The sequence below is a fragment of the Schistocerca gregaria genome, chromosome 9, assembly GCF_023897955.1.
Source record: "Schistocerca gregaria isolate iqSchGreg1 chromosome 9, iqSchGreg1.2, whole genome shotgun sequence".
Taxonomy (NCBI): domain Eukaryota; kingdom Metazoa; phylum Arthropoda; class Insecta; order Orthoptera; family Acrididae; genus Schistocerca; species Schistocerca gregaria.
Window position 1 is genome coordinate 115809080 of NC_064928.1, and position 14582 is coordinate 115823661.

A 14582-nucleotide genomic window follows, 5' to 3' on the forward strand; every position below is an offset into this window, starting at 1 on the left:
GTCCTTAGGTTAGTTAGGTTTAAGTAGTTCTAAGTCTAGGGGACTGATGACTTGAGATCATAAGTCCCATAGTGCTTAGAGCCATTTGAATCTACTCCACAATTAGGATACCGACCATGTAGCAACAAAGTAGTTGAGTGCGAACTGTAATATTTGCTAACTTTCATTGATTTGACAACCAAAATACATATATTTTGGCACTCTTAAGACCTATCATTACCGAGTAAAGAGTACCCAATTTCATATCTCCTTGTGCTGACAACCACCAATTTTGCCTCACTGATGTTTAAACATAGACCCAAGACATTGCTCTCTTCAATAGTAGTGTTCAGTAATTCTTCCAGATCTTCCCACCTGGTTCCAAATAAGACAGTGTCATTTCCACTTAGAAATACACTGTGTGGATTTCAAGTGTTATCTTCTCGTGACTGGCCTGGAGACTTAACAGTCCCTGCCCACTCAAAGGTTGTCTTCATTGTGCAATTTTGAGACCATTTGCGCCACAGTGGCTACACTCTCCAATGTGTGTCAAAAACTGAATCAGCTGATACCTTGACTGGTACAGATGTGCACTAGTAAAAAAGCTGAAACTACTAAGGTGTATTTAAAAAAAATTAAAATCACATAGACAAAAATTCCAAATGAAAAAAGAATAAAAGAAAGAAAAAATGAGATCCAATTAATAGTTAATATGATGATTAAAGAAACTGAATATAAAAAAGTAGATAAAAACAATCAACTGAATTAAATAATGATCACACTCATTTCGGGGAAGACTATCCCCCAACTAAACTAAAAATCCACAACATTAAGCACAATCGCTCGGTATTTTATACTCGTCTGTGACACCATTTTGAAAAACCATGCCATCTAGTGGACTATGAGAACTTATCTTCTGTCATTACTCACAAATGAGGGCCCACCAAGGTCAATTGGAAAAGAGTGTGGTACCTGGGACCCTAACCTACTTTGCACCACTGTACAAGTGGTTTCAAAAACCTCTTGTGAGTGACCTGCCTCTCCTCCTCAAATCCAACCCTCTTTTCTCCATCGAGAAGGAAATAGTTTTGTATTCTACTTTTAATGTAACTGATGATGGTATTGGGAACTGGAAATTAGTTTCCTGGAAGGAAGCACTGGCAAGTCACTCTCACTAACTGTAACTTCACAGTTTTCTCCAGTGAATTCACCTTCCAATGTAATTAACTAGTTTGTAACGTAGGCTGCCCTTAGAAGAGATGCAGACTAAACATTAACAGAAGAAAAGATAGAAACAGACACAATTATGGACTAAAAAGCAAATGTACCTGTGCAACTCGATAGTGACCCACATTCAGGGCATACTGCAGCCAAGAGACAAGATGATTGTTCGTTGCGGCAAGTGCTGTGTGAGTGCACATATAACTGGTGCACAGTCCAACCAGATCCTGAAACAGGCATACACAGTTACTTATAAACAATACTATCTCAATAATGTAATCACAACGAAGAGGTGAGGAGTGAGGTGAGGTGAGGCGAGTCGAAGTGTGGTAGGTGGGTGGGGAGGGGGGAGGGGGGGAGGAAGGAGAGCATTCACTTTACAACTTGGAATCAACGAACAAACACGAGGAAAGGTAACCACCAAGCCATAGCTAGCTGATATCTGGCTGGGGTTGTGATATTTGCTGACCAATTGCCGTGTGTGACTTTTCAAGCTTTCATGGCAAATTTGTTATAAATAGTCTCCACGTTTGCCGTCGGATGATGATGTGCAAATACCACAATATTTTCTTGGAGCATCTGCCTTCAGGTGGTTCAACCTTGCTGGTTGCTAGGTGCGACACGTTAACCACCTGAAGATGCTGGACAGTTGCCCTGAAGAAATATTGTGGAATTTTCACCAAGAATTTTGGCATGGGGCATTTTCGTATGATGCCATCTGCAAATCATAGTGCATGCGCAATTTCATCGCCTTCGCATTCTTTGCACGCGTGTTCTATATACAGGGCATCAACGTGCGGATACTGTCAGTCGCACCTAGCCACCAGTGAGGTTGAACCACTTGAAAATGTCTGACAGTTACTCTGAGGAAATATTGTTAAATTTAGACAATGTCATCCGGCGGCAAACCTATGAAGGCTATTTATAATTGTCTGTATGCTTGGATGTGGGAGATACTATACTTAAACTAGAAATAGAGTTGTGCTCAAAAGCTAGCAACCTCTATGCACTGTTATACATATTGTACACTGCACATCACTCACCTATAGCCTAAGTGGTTGGTAGTCACAATTTTTTTTTTTTAATTATAGATTATGACTCATAATTTTTGCTGCCCTAGTAACATTGACAAAAAAGTTAAGATGGTGGTTTTAAGCTTCAGATGTTGTACCCAGTCTCCCCCCACCTGAGTACAATGTGCACAAATGTTCATGCAACCACCTGAAGCTGTCAGAAAAGTCCTTCTTTGATGATGGTCAGACTTTACACACACTTTTCTCTTTATCAAAACATTCTGGACAATGTCTTTAACACACGATTCAGAGATGCTGCGACATAACAATGTTGACATACTATGTCCACATGTGCACTACATAACACTGCCCACTCACAACTGGCTGGTTGAATGCACATCTGCTGCTTACAATTGTCAGTTCAAGCTGCCACCATAGTTATTTCACAAACATTGCTTATACACCAGGAAAAAATCAGTCTCATAATGTCTGGGGAAGATGGTGTATGATTAGTAATTATGACTTAAGTTAACTTGAATAGCTTTTGATGTAAATTATGAAAACATTACATTGCTACTCACCGTAAAGATGACACGATGAGCTGCAGACAGGTACAATGAAAAGACTGTTATGCATTTGAGCTTTCAGTCAATGCCTTCTGCAGATAGGAAAAAACACACACACACACACACACACACACACACACACACACACACACACACACACACACCTTATGCCCACATGACTGCATTCTCTGGCAAGAATCCAACTGTGTAGCCGAATGGAAGCAGAAATTCATAGTTGGGTGGGGAAGGGATAGCAGCATAGGCTTTGGGGTAGAAAAGTCAGTGCTCTCTGGAAGAGCACACAGGGACTAGATGATGGCAGGACAAGGCTGCAAGGTGTAGCACTGGGAGACTAGGTGGAAGAAAAGAGGGTGGGTGGGGTGAGAGGAGGTCGCCAAGTAGACAAAGAGAAACACTGAGGAGGGGAAAAGTCTGGTGAGTGCATTGGTAACAAGTGGCACACAATGAGGGTAAGGAGAATTGAGAGGCACTGATACGACAGAAGGCAGACACTGTTAACTGGAGGCATATTGAGAGAGTAGTTTACCATAAGTTGACACTGGGATGGTTACATGAGAATGTGTTGATAACATAACTCCTATCCGTGTAGTTGAGAAAAACTGGTAGTGGAGTGATGATTCCAGATGAGCTCTCACACCAAAGATACCAACCACTTCCTCCACCTACTCTCCGCCATCCGCACCCCCTAAACCTCCTGGATCCCTACTAGTAACTATTTACACCACTTCCTTTACACAGACATACCTCGTGGCCACGGTCTTGCACCTATTGAGCACTACTACCCCCAACATCCTAGAAACTCCAAACTCTCTACCTCATTCCTCATACACCTTACTAATTGTATTCTAATACAAAATTACTACTCTTTGAAGGGAAGGTATACAAACAAATCTGTAGCACAGCCCTGCACACCTGTAGGCACACTCCTATGCCAACATGTCAATTGGCTATCTAGAGGAAACCTTCAAGCCTCCCAAAACCACAAAGTCGGTCTGGTTCAGTTTCAGTTTCATTGATGACATATTCATACTCTGGACTCTGGGTCGAGACATCTTCCTCATTCCTTCACAACCTCAACATGTTCCCTCCTATTCGCTTCACCCGGTCCTCCTCCAGCCAGTGTACCCCATCCCTGGAAGTTGACCACCACCTCTCTGATGACTACATCCACACCTCTGTCCACACTAAATCCACCAGCAGTGCCTGAATTTTCATAGCTAGCTGTAATCCCTTCTACACCAAAAAATTCCTCCCAAACAATGTGGTCATCTGGGAATGATGTACCTGCAGTGACAAGAACTCTCTTGCCCATTACGCGGAATGTCTCACAAACACCTTCACATACAGGCATTATCTCCCAAACCTACTCAGCAAACAGAATTTCCTAGTTACATTTTCACAGCCCCCAATCCTCGTATCATCCCCAAGCACCAGCTACAACGGAGTACCTCTTTCGTTGCCCAACATCACTCCAGTCTGGAACATCATGCCCTCAAATGAGGGACTTCCTACTCATGATCCTTCCCATCCCTTCTGAAGCGCTGCTCCATCACCCATCCAACCTCCACAACATCCTAGTCCAACTATATGCCACTCCCAACATGAAACGCTTACCACATGGATAATATCTCTACGGAAAACCCAGGTGCAAGACCTGCCCAATCCACCCACACACAGTATTTCCTATTCCAGTCCTGTCACAGACATACAAACCCTGTCAGAAGCGGGGCCACATGTGAAAACAGCCATGTCATATACCAGCGCAGTGCTGGCAGTTAAATGTTTTCACGGTGTACAAATACGTACAAACTGCGGAAAACGGGGAGTACAAGATTTTCTTGACAAAGCGTCACCTTGCAGTAGTATTAGTTGCAGCCGTCCTTACTGTTTGCTACTGACATATTGACTGTGTTGTTGTGGTCTTCAGTCCTGAGACTGGTTTGATGCAGCTCTCCACGCTACTCTATCCTGTGCAAGCTTCTTCATACAGTAAAGCTGCATGCCCTCGGGAAAAATTACGGCTGTAGTTTCCCCTGGCTTTCATCTATTCGCAGTACCAGCACATCAAGGCCGTCTTAGTTAGTGTTACAGGGCCAGATCAGTCAATCATCCAGACTGTTGCCCCTGCAACTACTAAAAAGGCTGCTGCCCCTCTTCAGGAACCACACATTTGTCTGGCCTCTCAACAGATACCCCTCTGTTGTGGTTGCACCTACGGTACGGCTATCTGTATCGTTGAGGCACGCAAGCCTCCCCACCAACGGCAAGGTCCACGGTTCATGGGGGGAGGAGAATATATTCTTCAAATGCATTGCGCTAAACATGGAAAAATACATAACTGGTGCAAGTGCTTCATTATTTAAATCATAAACATTTAAGCAGCACGAAGGAGAGCAGCAGTGTCAACTAGCAGTATTAGTGGCTAAACAAAAAAACTTGCGAAGGTATTATGATGATCACAAAGTGACACATGCACTATAGACAGTTTGAAAACTGTTGTGACAGATTGCGATATCTTTAATCACTTGAACATTTATAAATACTACTTGAAAGTCAGCATAATTTTCTGTCAATTACATCAGTTCCTTCTCCATGAACATTGTTTCATAAAGTATAAATTGTGGGAAAATTACATGTATATTAATGCAAAAATGGGTGCAAATTAATGTTATGAACATAGGAAATTTGACACAGAGCATTAAAATAGGTTGCAAACAACAGGAAAATGTTAATTCCTGAAACGTAAAGTGGGGTTGTACTGTATCTCAAAAAATTGTCTCTTGACACTTATGCTTTGTTTTTGTGATACATTGCAAAGGCTGTATCAGGACATGATATTTTTCATATCAGAGTTTTCCTACAGGTTTTACAATACCTGTACAAAGGAAAAAGCCTACACTGTGCATAAATAAGAACGTAAATACATAAAAAATGTTTTATTAATAAAAGTTGTTTCAACAGTCTACTAAAGTTCTTTGATTCTATTTGGTATTTAGATAGAAATCAATGATATAAAGAATAAAGAAAAAGGTGCAATGTACAGCCTTCTAAATGTTGTCTGATGAGTTTGTATGTATATCTATTCTTGAGCGAATGAATGATGTGTTTTAAATGTTTGGATGACAATTTCGGTATTTGGTTCTCAGTTGTGTGAATCGAAGAATGTAGATTAGCTCCTGTAATTCTACAAACCAAGTTTATTTCTACTGTAGGGATACTTCTCAAAATCATATGCAAAATGAAATAAATGAAAAATCACACACAAACGTTTCTCGCGAGTTACTGTCGAAATGCAGACTGTATTGCAGTCGGATAGGATTTACACTCGCCTTCCATGTTGTCTATTTCCTCTTTGTTATACAGCTCTTCTGACACGAATTAATGTGGTAAAAAAGATCTCCACGTGCAGGCTAACACTAGAAAGCTTTCAAAATCTTCTCAACGTCTTTGAAATATAATCAGTTCATTTACCGACAAATGTTGCACCAAGCAGTGGGTTTCGCGTCCTGACATTACCGACAGAATTATTTATTTTGGATAGAGTATGTATAGGGATTAGGTGAGTTATAACGACAATATATTTTTCACATTGAGACTGTAAATAAGTTTAAGAAACAAATTTTGCTTCGTTTCTAAGTATTTCTGTAAGTGTTCTTAAGTACAACTACATTTTGCATTTGATTACTATTAGTTGTAAACGAATATAATTTCATGAATATAATAGAGGGAAACATTCCATGTGGGAAAAATATATCTAAAAACAAAGATGATGTGACTTACCAAACAAAACCGCTGGCAGGTCGATAGACACACAAACAAACACAAACATACACACAAAATTCTAGCTTTCGCAACCAACGGTTGCTTCTTCAGGAAAGAGGGAAGGAGAGGGAAAGACGAAAGGATGTGGGTTTTAAGGGAGAGGGTAAGGAGTCATCCCAATCCCGGGAGCGGAAAGACTTACCTTAGGGGGAAAAAAAGGCAGGTGTACACTCGCACACCCCCACACACATATCCATCCGCACATACACAGACACAAGCAGACAAATGTCTGACCCATCTGGAAAGATTCCAGTTAAGTCCAATAAAATCATGGCCTTGGAAAACTCCCAACGCTATCTGCTGCCGAACATCTCTCCTTCTATGGAAAAATTCTGAAGTGGCCTATAAAGAACAAGAGCTGAGATGAATGAATGGTCTGTCAAACACTGACTATCTTTGGACAGTTATGCATTAGTATTGTGAAATATAAATATTGTAATGTATGCAATCAAAATAATGTTAATTTTGTTAAGAAGGTGTGTGCAAGTTCAGTTATCTGTTACATATATTTTTAAGTCATTAGTTCCCAGCTTCTAATGATTAACTACACATCCAAAAAATAGCATTATAAATTCAATATAAATAATATAATAATATAATGCGGCCAAGACTGTGTTATATGGTCCCTGATAGCTCACATCACTTGCCAGTTTTCAACTGAGGATGCTAATGGCTGCAGGCGAAAACCGTAGCCGTCTACAGAGCTGTAACACGACTGAGGCATTGCCGAAAACACTTTTACGAAATCACATTATGTTACTGGCTGAGATAGGCCTGCGGAGCTGTTGTGGCCAGCTCACTGCACCTCAGGTATCAACTCAACTACTGCAATCACATTTGCATCATAAACCATAACAATGTCAATAAAGATAGCCATGTACAGGCATTGCCCTTAAATGAGTGACAGTTGACTTAAGCCCCTGTATAATATATGCAGTTTTTACCACAATTCCTGTGTCCATTGGTTCTTTTGCATGATCAACCCAAATGACAGATCATGTGTTGCTATACCAGCTACGGAATCGATCCAGTCACAAAATTGCTGTTCGAGCCTGCACAGAAGGCCAAGCCAACGCTCATCGAGCCAGAGCACTTACTTCGATTAAGGTGTACGGTTAATCTTTCAAAGGATCCGTTGAGTAATATTAATCTGGTGACTGTATGGTGCAAGTAGTTTGAAATTCTGAAAAAATGTAGGGGTAAGCTATAGTGAAAGAACCGTTATAATCTGTAGACGGCTACTGTTTTCGCCTGCAGCCATTAGCATCCTCAGTTGAAAACTGGCAAGAGCTGTGAGCTGTCAGGGACCATATTACACATTCTTGGCCGTATTATATTATTTATATTGAATTTCTAATGCTGTTTTTTTGGATGTGTAGTTAATCATAGACCTTAATTTCAGGAAGAAATTTCTGAGAATGTACATCTGGAGCAGAGCATTGTTCAGTAGTGAAACGGTGACCGAGAGAAAAGTGGAACAAAAGAGAACTGAAGCATTTCAGATGTGGTCCTACAGAAGAATGTTGAAATTTAGGTGGAGTGAGAAGGTAAGGAATGAGGAGTTTCTCCGCAGAATTGGCAAGGAAAGGAATATAGAAAAATACTGAAAAGAGGAAGGGACAGTATGATAGAACACCTATTATGACATCTGGAAATAATCTCTATGGTACTAGAGGGAGCTGCAGAGGGTAAAAACTGTGAAGGAAAGCAGAGATTGGGATAAATGGAGCAAATAACTGTGGGAGTAGGTTGCAAATGGTACTATGGGATGAAGAGGCTGGCACAAGACAGGAATTCAGAACGGGATGCGTCAAACCAGTCAGAACACTGATGACTTATAAAGGAGACCGTATTTTCTACAATTATTTCGACTTGTCATACAGACCCAGTAAGTTGAAGAAATCAATGAGCCAAGAGCAGTTAATCGCAGATGGAGACTGACAAGGGGGTACCACTACAACCTCTGTGTAAACACACAATTTTAGCACCTATACAAGGAAATTCGACAAACGGGAACTCTTGACAACCCAGTCTCGGTACAGGCTTGGGGCACTGCAGTACACTCACTTGCTGCAAGCAGTCGTTTGAAACGAAAAAGTACCTTGTGCAAAAGGGAATTAACAATACAGCTCTGGCCACAATCTCTAGTTCACACGTAGCGCAAACGAAAATTATTACAACAACTGTGCAGAAATGAGTATTGAGAAAATGTAAGAAACTGTACCTTGACATTGTACTTGTCAGCCAGTGCGAGGATAGGCATAACCACACTGTGGTTGATGCGTATCTGGCCAGTATAGAAGTAACGCATGAAGCTAGCGAACACTGCTGCACAGGCCGGACTCTCCTGCAAGCGGACGCGACGCTCCTGCGACTCACTCCACTCTCGTTTCATCAGCATCACCTGGGCACAAGGTATTCCAAACCAAAAGTAAGTTACTCTGTAAATGACACAAACATCATGGCTAATTTTACAAGAGGGTGGAAAGAATGTGCTCCTTATCAAGCAAAACAAATGGAAGCCATTAATACACAAATATCATTAAAGACAGTGTAAATTAATTACTAACTAAAGACAACAAGGTAATATGCTGCTGATGATGATGAACTCAGTTGCCAGACTATTATTATCGTTGTTGTTGTTGTTGTTGGTGGTGGTGGTGGGGTGTTGTGGTCTTCTGTCCGATGACTGCTTCGATGCAGCTTTTCATGCTATCCTATCTAGTGAAAGCCTCTTCATCCCTGCACAGCTATTGCAACCTACTTACACTTGAATCTTCTTACTCTAATTTATTGTTTTCCTCCCTCTACGATTTTTACCTTCCACACTTCCTTCCGTTACCAGATTGACAATTCCTGGATGCCTCAGGATGTGTCCTATAAATGACCTTTTTTTAGTCAATTTGTGGCAAACATTTATTCCCCCCCCCAATTCGGTTAAGTACTTCAAAAGTTATTGGGCTGGTGCACAAGTTCATAACATTTTTCCTTAGTTATTTGAATACATGGTGAACCTTCAGCTGTCCTTTATTTTGCACAATTTGCTTCACTACTAGTTTTGGTCAAATGACATGTGTCACCAGCTGTTGATGAAGACTTTGCTTCTTCACGAAAACTATTGCACACAACTATTATTGTACTTTTTTTTACTACTATGAGTGGCTCAAAAGAGCACACTACTCTTGTAAGGTATTCTTTCCAGCCATTTATGCCAACTTATGTTTGATTGTGGTCATTTGACCGAAACTAGTAGTGACGCGAATTGTGCAAAATAAAGAACAGCTGTAGGTTCACCAAGAATTTTAACAATTATTTGGTGGCTGAACATACCCACCTGCAAACATACATAAATTTTTCCAAAAGTTTAACAAACATAACAGATATTTCAGTCATCAGTACCATATTCTCCTTCACTATTTACAACAGTCCACCAATGCTGGGTTAATTCTTCAATTCTGCAACTGTAGAACTCAGTGGTTTTGTGTGGAGAACACGTCAAGCCCTGTTCCGCATGCATTTTCATCTGGAAAAGTTCCTTAAAGGTTGTTTGACAGAGAGCGGAAAAGGTGAAAATATTAGGGCACAAGATCAGGTCAATAAGGTGGGTGCACAATGACTTCCCAACCCACCCCTGTATAACATTCTTTGTCAGCCTAGCAGAGCGCGGGCGGGTATTATCGTAGAGTAGCATCACCTCATGCAGTCTTGCTGTTCGCTGTTCTTGGACTGCTTCTGCAAGACATCTCAGTTGTTGATGATAAATTTCAGCAGTGACGGTTACACCTTGGAAAGACAATAAGTTGCTGTTCCACCAGATGTATAACATTATCTTTTGTATATGCATGCAGGTCTTTGTATGGGGAGCTGCTGCTTTCTTTTGGCTCATCAGTCCTTTCTTTTCCTTATGTTGACATAAAGACATCATTTCTCATCAAAAGTAACAATAAATTACAGAAATAGCCAGTGTTGTTCACAAGCAATCTCCTGATTTCTGTCATTTTGGCTTAGAGCACACAGTACCCATACACCCATATTTTGAACCTTTCCCAACAAATGAAATGTCGCACAATAGTGGAATAATCACAGTTCATCACATCTGTCGGTTCCCGGGTACAATGACTCGACCACTGTGGATTAATCAGTTTAAACAATCTTCATCGAACTCCAAAAGCCTTCCTGAATGTGGAGATCTGCTAATGTCAAAACTATCCATCTTAAAACAAGAATACCATTTGCTTGCTGTGTTCTGTCCGATGGCATTATTGTCATTCATGATAAATATTTCTGGCTGCGTCTGCTGCTGTCACCCCTCTACTGGACTCAAACAGGATGATATGGATGTTCTGATTTCTCCACTTAGCATTCCATTTTCTAGTATCCACAGCTCCACTCACTATCTCCAAATGACAACACACAAACTCAAACAGAGACTGGTACAAATAAAAACCCATAGCAGAATACCAACAGGCAAAACAAAAATGCTACAAACTTATGCCCCAACCTAGTATTTGATCTACCCCAGTAATTTTCGGCATTCTTCTGTGGCACCATATGCCAAAATCTTGTGGTGTCTCCTTGTCTAAACTGCTTTTCGCTCACATTTCACTTCCATATAAAGCTACAATTCAGACAAATACTTTCAGAAAATATTTCCTAACATTTTATCTTTGATGTTAAAAAATTTCTCTTTTTAAGAAACGCTTTACTTGTTATTGGCAGTCTACAATCTATATTCTCCCCACTCTGGCCATTATCTGAGCATTCCCCATGCGACTAGTGTGCACTGACAAGCTACAATTTAATCACAGTCGAAGAATTTGCATTTGACATGCTGCAGTGGATTTGTCACGTGAATTAATTTTGATGGATGCCAGCAAAAAACAATGGAAACAATAGAATCTGTGGGATTTTACAAAAGAAGTGCAATTGCTTTTCAGATTGAATTCATTTCTACAGACTGCCATTTTGTAATCAGGTTTGAGTGCAATTTTGAAATGAATCAATTCCAAACAGACCATGAGTCAAGTTTGAATGTGAATATTCACTAAAAGAGAGCTTCAAGTAAACAAAGACTTTATTAAAATAATTAAAATCATACACAAGCCACTGCACATCAGTTTGTAGCAAAAGCAGATGGAACATAGTTTTATATACATTAGTGGCTAACCACATCTACATGAATTTCAATTAGAAAAGAGTCGTAACTACAGCTGTTGCAGCATACAAGCCAAATAGTAGACTACAAAGGAGATTGCTTATGAAAACAATGGTGCGAGCCATCCTAGAATATTGCTCAAATTTAAGGGATCTGTATCAAATAGGACTAACAGGGAGTATTGAAAGTACACAAAGAAGAACAGCATGAATGATCATATATTTGCTTGAACCATGGGAGAACATCACACTGAAGCTGGAAAAATTCAACTTTTTGGCACTTGAAGATAGAAGCAAATTATCCCATGAAAGTCTACTTACAAAGTTCCATGAAATAGAATTAAATGAGGAATTTTGGAATACACAGAGCCTTTAAAAAAGAATACAAGTATTACACAATTATTATACTGTCAAAACTATTGATCATTGTGCCACAGTTCAGTTACTGGAGAAACAAATATGCTGTGACATTTCTATTCATTTCCACTACATGTCAGCTGTCTTCTGTTGTTTACTGTCAAAGGTTCCAAAACGGCTACTCCTCATCAGAAATTGTTGTGTTTTCTCCAGTTTGAAGTAATTCCAAGAGTACAGTACAAAGCAGTTTCATGGTGAAGAACCAAACTGACCCTCTGAATGGATGGGACATTTGGAGATGGTATTGACCATTTTTAGACACTAGATATGTACATAAAGGAAAGAGTCTGGGCTGTCCTAGTGTTAATGACAAAAATGTTGCATAAATTCAAACCACTTTCCACCGTAGTCCTACAAAATCAACTTCTTGTGCCAGCTGGGAGATACGACTGGCTAAAACAACAATTTCGTGCGTTTTGAGATGTCGGTTGGTTATGAAGCCCTCCAAGTGACAGCTGTTACAAGCTCTAGGTCATAACAACAAACACAAGTGTGTGGCATTTTGTGACAAGCTTGAGTGCTACTGACAATTATAACACTTTCTCACACTGCATCATGTTCAGTGATGAAGCAACTGTGAACCTTGGTGGGAAATTAAACAAACACAATGTTCAAATTTCGGGTCTACAGAAACCCACATCCAGACATTCAATGTGTACAAGTTTCATCCAAAGTCAATGCATTTTGTGCAGTATCTCAAGCACATTCTTCTTTGATGGAAACACGGTTAATGGTTAGCAGTGTCTTGCTGTGTTAGAAAACTGGTTGTTTCTGGGGCTGAACGAGCACAACTTCACTTTTCAACAAGACAGGGCATGTGAATGAAACACTACTGAGCTGCTGGAGTGGTCACCAAACAGTCAGTGACTTAGCACTTCTCAGCTAGCCTCCACAGTTATCAGATTTGTTGGTGATCTATGACTTCTTCCTGTGGAGTTTCATTAAGGCCAACACTACCAAAGATCCTAGAAGAGTTGAAGAACCAGATCTGTACTGATATAATGTCAGTGACGATGGATGTGCTAACCCAAGTATGGGAGGAGTTCAAGAATCAAGGTGGTGATATTAGCGGGGGACATTCTGAACATCTGTAACCTAAATTTGGGAGATTTGTAAATATGTGTTCCAAGTTTCATACTTGTACATCTTACAGTTTAATAATACAAAGGCAGATTGATAACTCATGAAATAGCAAGGAAAAATGTATGTTTCATAAAAAAAAAATCACCCTACTTTTCGACAGTCTCCTCTGCAGGACGTACACCTGGTTCAACAATTCTCCAGCTTTTTCATTCCACCAGAAAAATAGGTTCTGTCAAGTTCTGTGAAATACTCATTGACTGCAACCAACATTTGGTCATTTGATGAAAAGTTCTTCCCAGTAAACCAAAGTTTATAGTTAGGGAACACGAAGTAAATTGGGCCCCAGTTTGGTGAACAGGGTGAATGAGGAACCAATTCAAACCCAATTTGTGCACTTTTGCCATAGATATCACTGATGTGTGAGGTGGAAAGAGAATGTTTTTGTTTGCATACATTGGTCTTTCTCAGCCAACTCAAGTTTCAAACAATCTAACAATGATCAATCATGGTTCTGCCTTTTTCCAAATAATCTATCAAGATTATTCCTTGGGAATTGCAAAAAAACTGTGCCCTTCACATTACCAGCTGACAAAATGGTCTTTGTCTTCTTCGGTGCACTTTCACCAGCCTTTGTCCATTTGTTTTATCTGCCATTTTGACTCTGGTGTATAATGATGGATCCAGGTTTCATCAACAGTCACACAAATCAACACACGAAGTCTTGCTGATTGTGATTATGAAATATACCAGATACGCTTTTGCCCAATTGTGAGCAATCATGAGACCCACCTCACACACAGCTTTTTCACAGCCAGTTCTCCGTACAGGGTATTATGCACTCACTCAGATAAGATGCCCACAGTTAAACTCCACCCATGTTTGAATTCATTAATCCGAAAGTAAACTGTCTTCAATGATGGAGCAGAGTAATTGTGACCTTCATCCAATTCTGCTTTGATTTGTGTTGTAGTCCTACGATTCAAATGAAAATGTTTAACAACACCACAAAACACTGTTTTCTACATTTTCAACTGCAGTTAACACATTCGCAAATTCAGACAGCTGTCAACAATGCACTGTACATAATTGAAATCCTTGATATGATTCTTGGAATACTCAGGCTTACCAAACATTGAAGCACAATAAAAATGTTCCATTATTTCTTGGAACTGTACCATACTTATCAAGCCACACTAGTATATGCATTCAAAATAAATATGTTCTTTTTGAAACACCCTGTACTATGACCCCTATGCATTGTTCCCTTATCGATCACAAACACAAGATCAGACAAATTACAGCATGC

The 14582-nt window shown here is 40.0% G+C and overlaps 1 protein-coding gene across 5 annotated transcripts in view; it reads right to left on the bottom strand.

The window, feature by feature from the left end:
• Positions 1 to 14582, bottom strand: part of LOC126291575 (BTB/POZ domain-containing protein 17) — a 127875-nt gene that overhangs the window by 68843 nt on the left and 44450 nt on the right. For all 5 annotated transcript variants that reach the window (XM_049985109.1, XM_049985106.1, XM_049985107.1 and 2 more), the window contains 2 exons: positions 8847 to 9026; positions 1308 to 1427 (listed from right to left, as the gene is read on the bottom strand). In XM_049985109.1, the coding sequence (XP_049841066.1) occupies positions 1308 to 1427; positions 8847 to 9026 (300 nt within the window). The remainder of the gene's footprint in view (positions 1 to 1307; positions 1428 to 8846; positions 9027 to 14582) is intronic.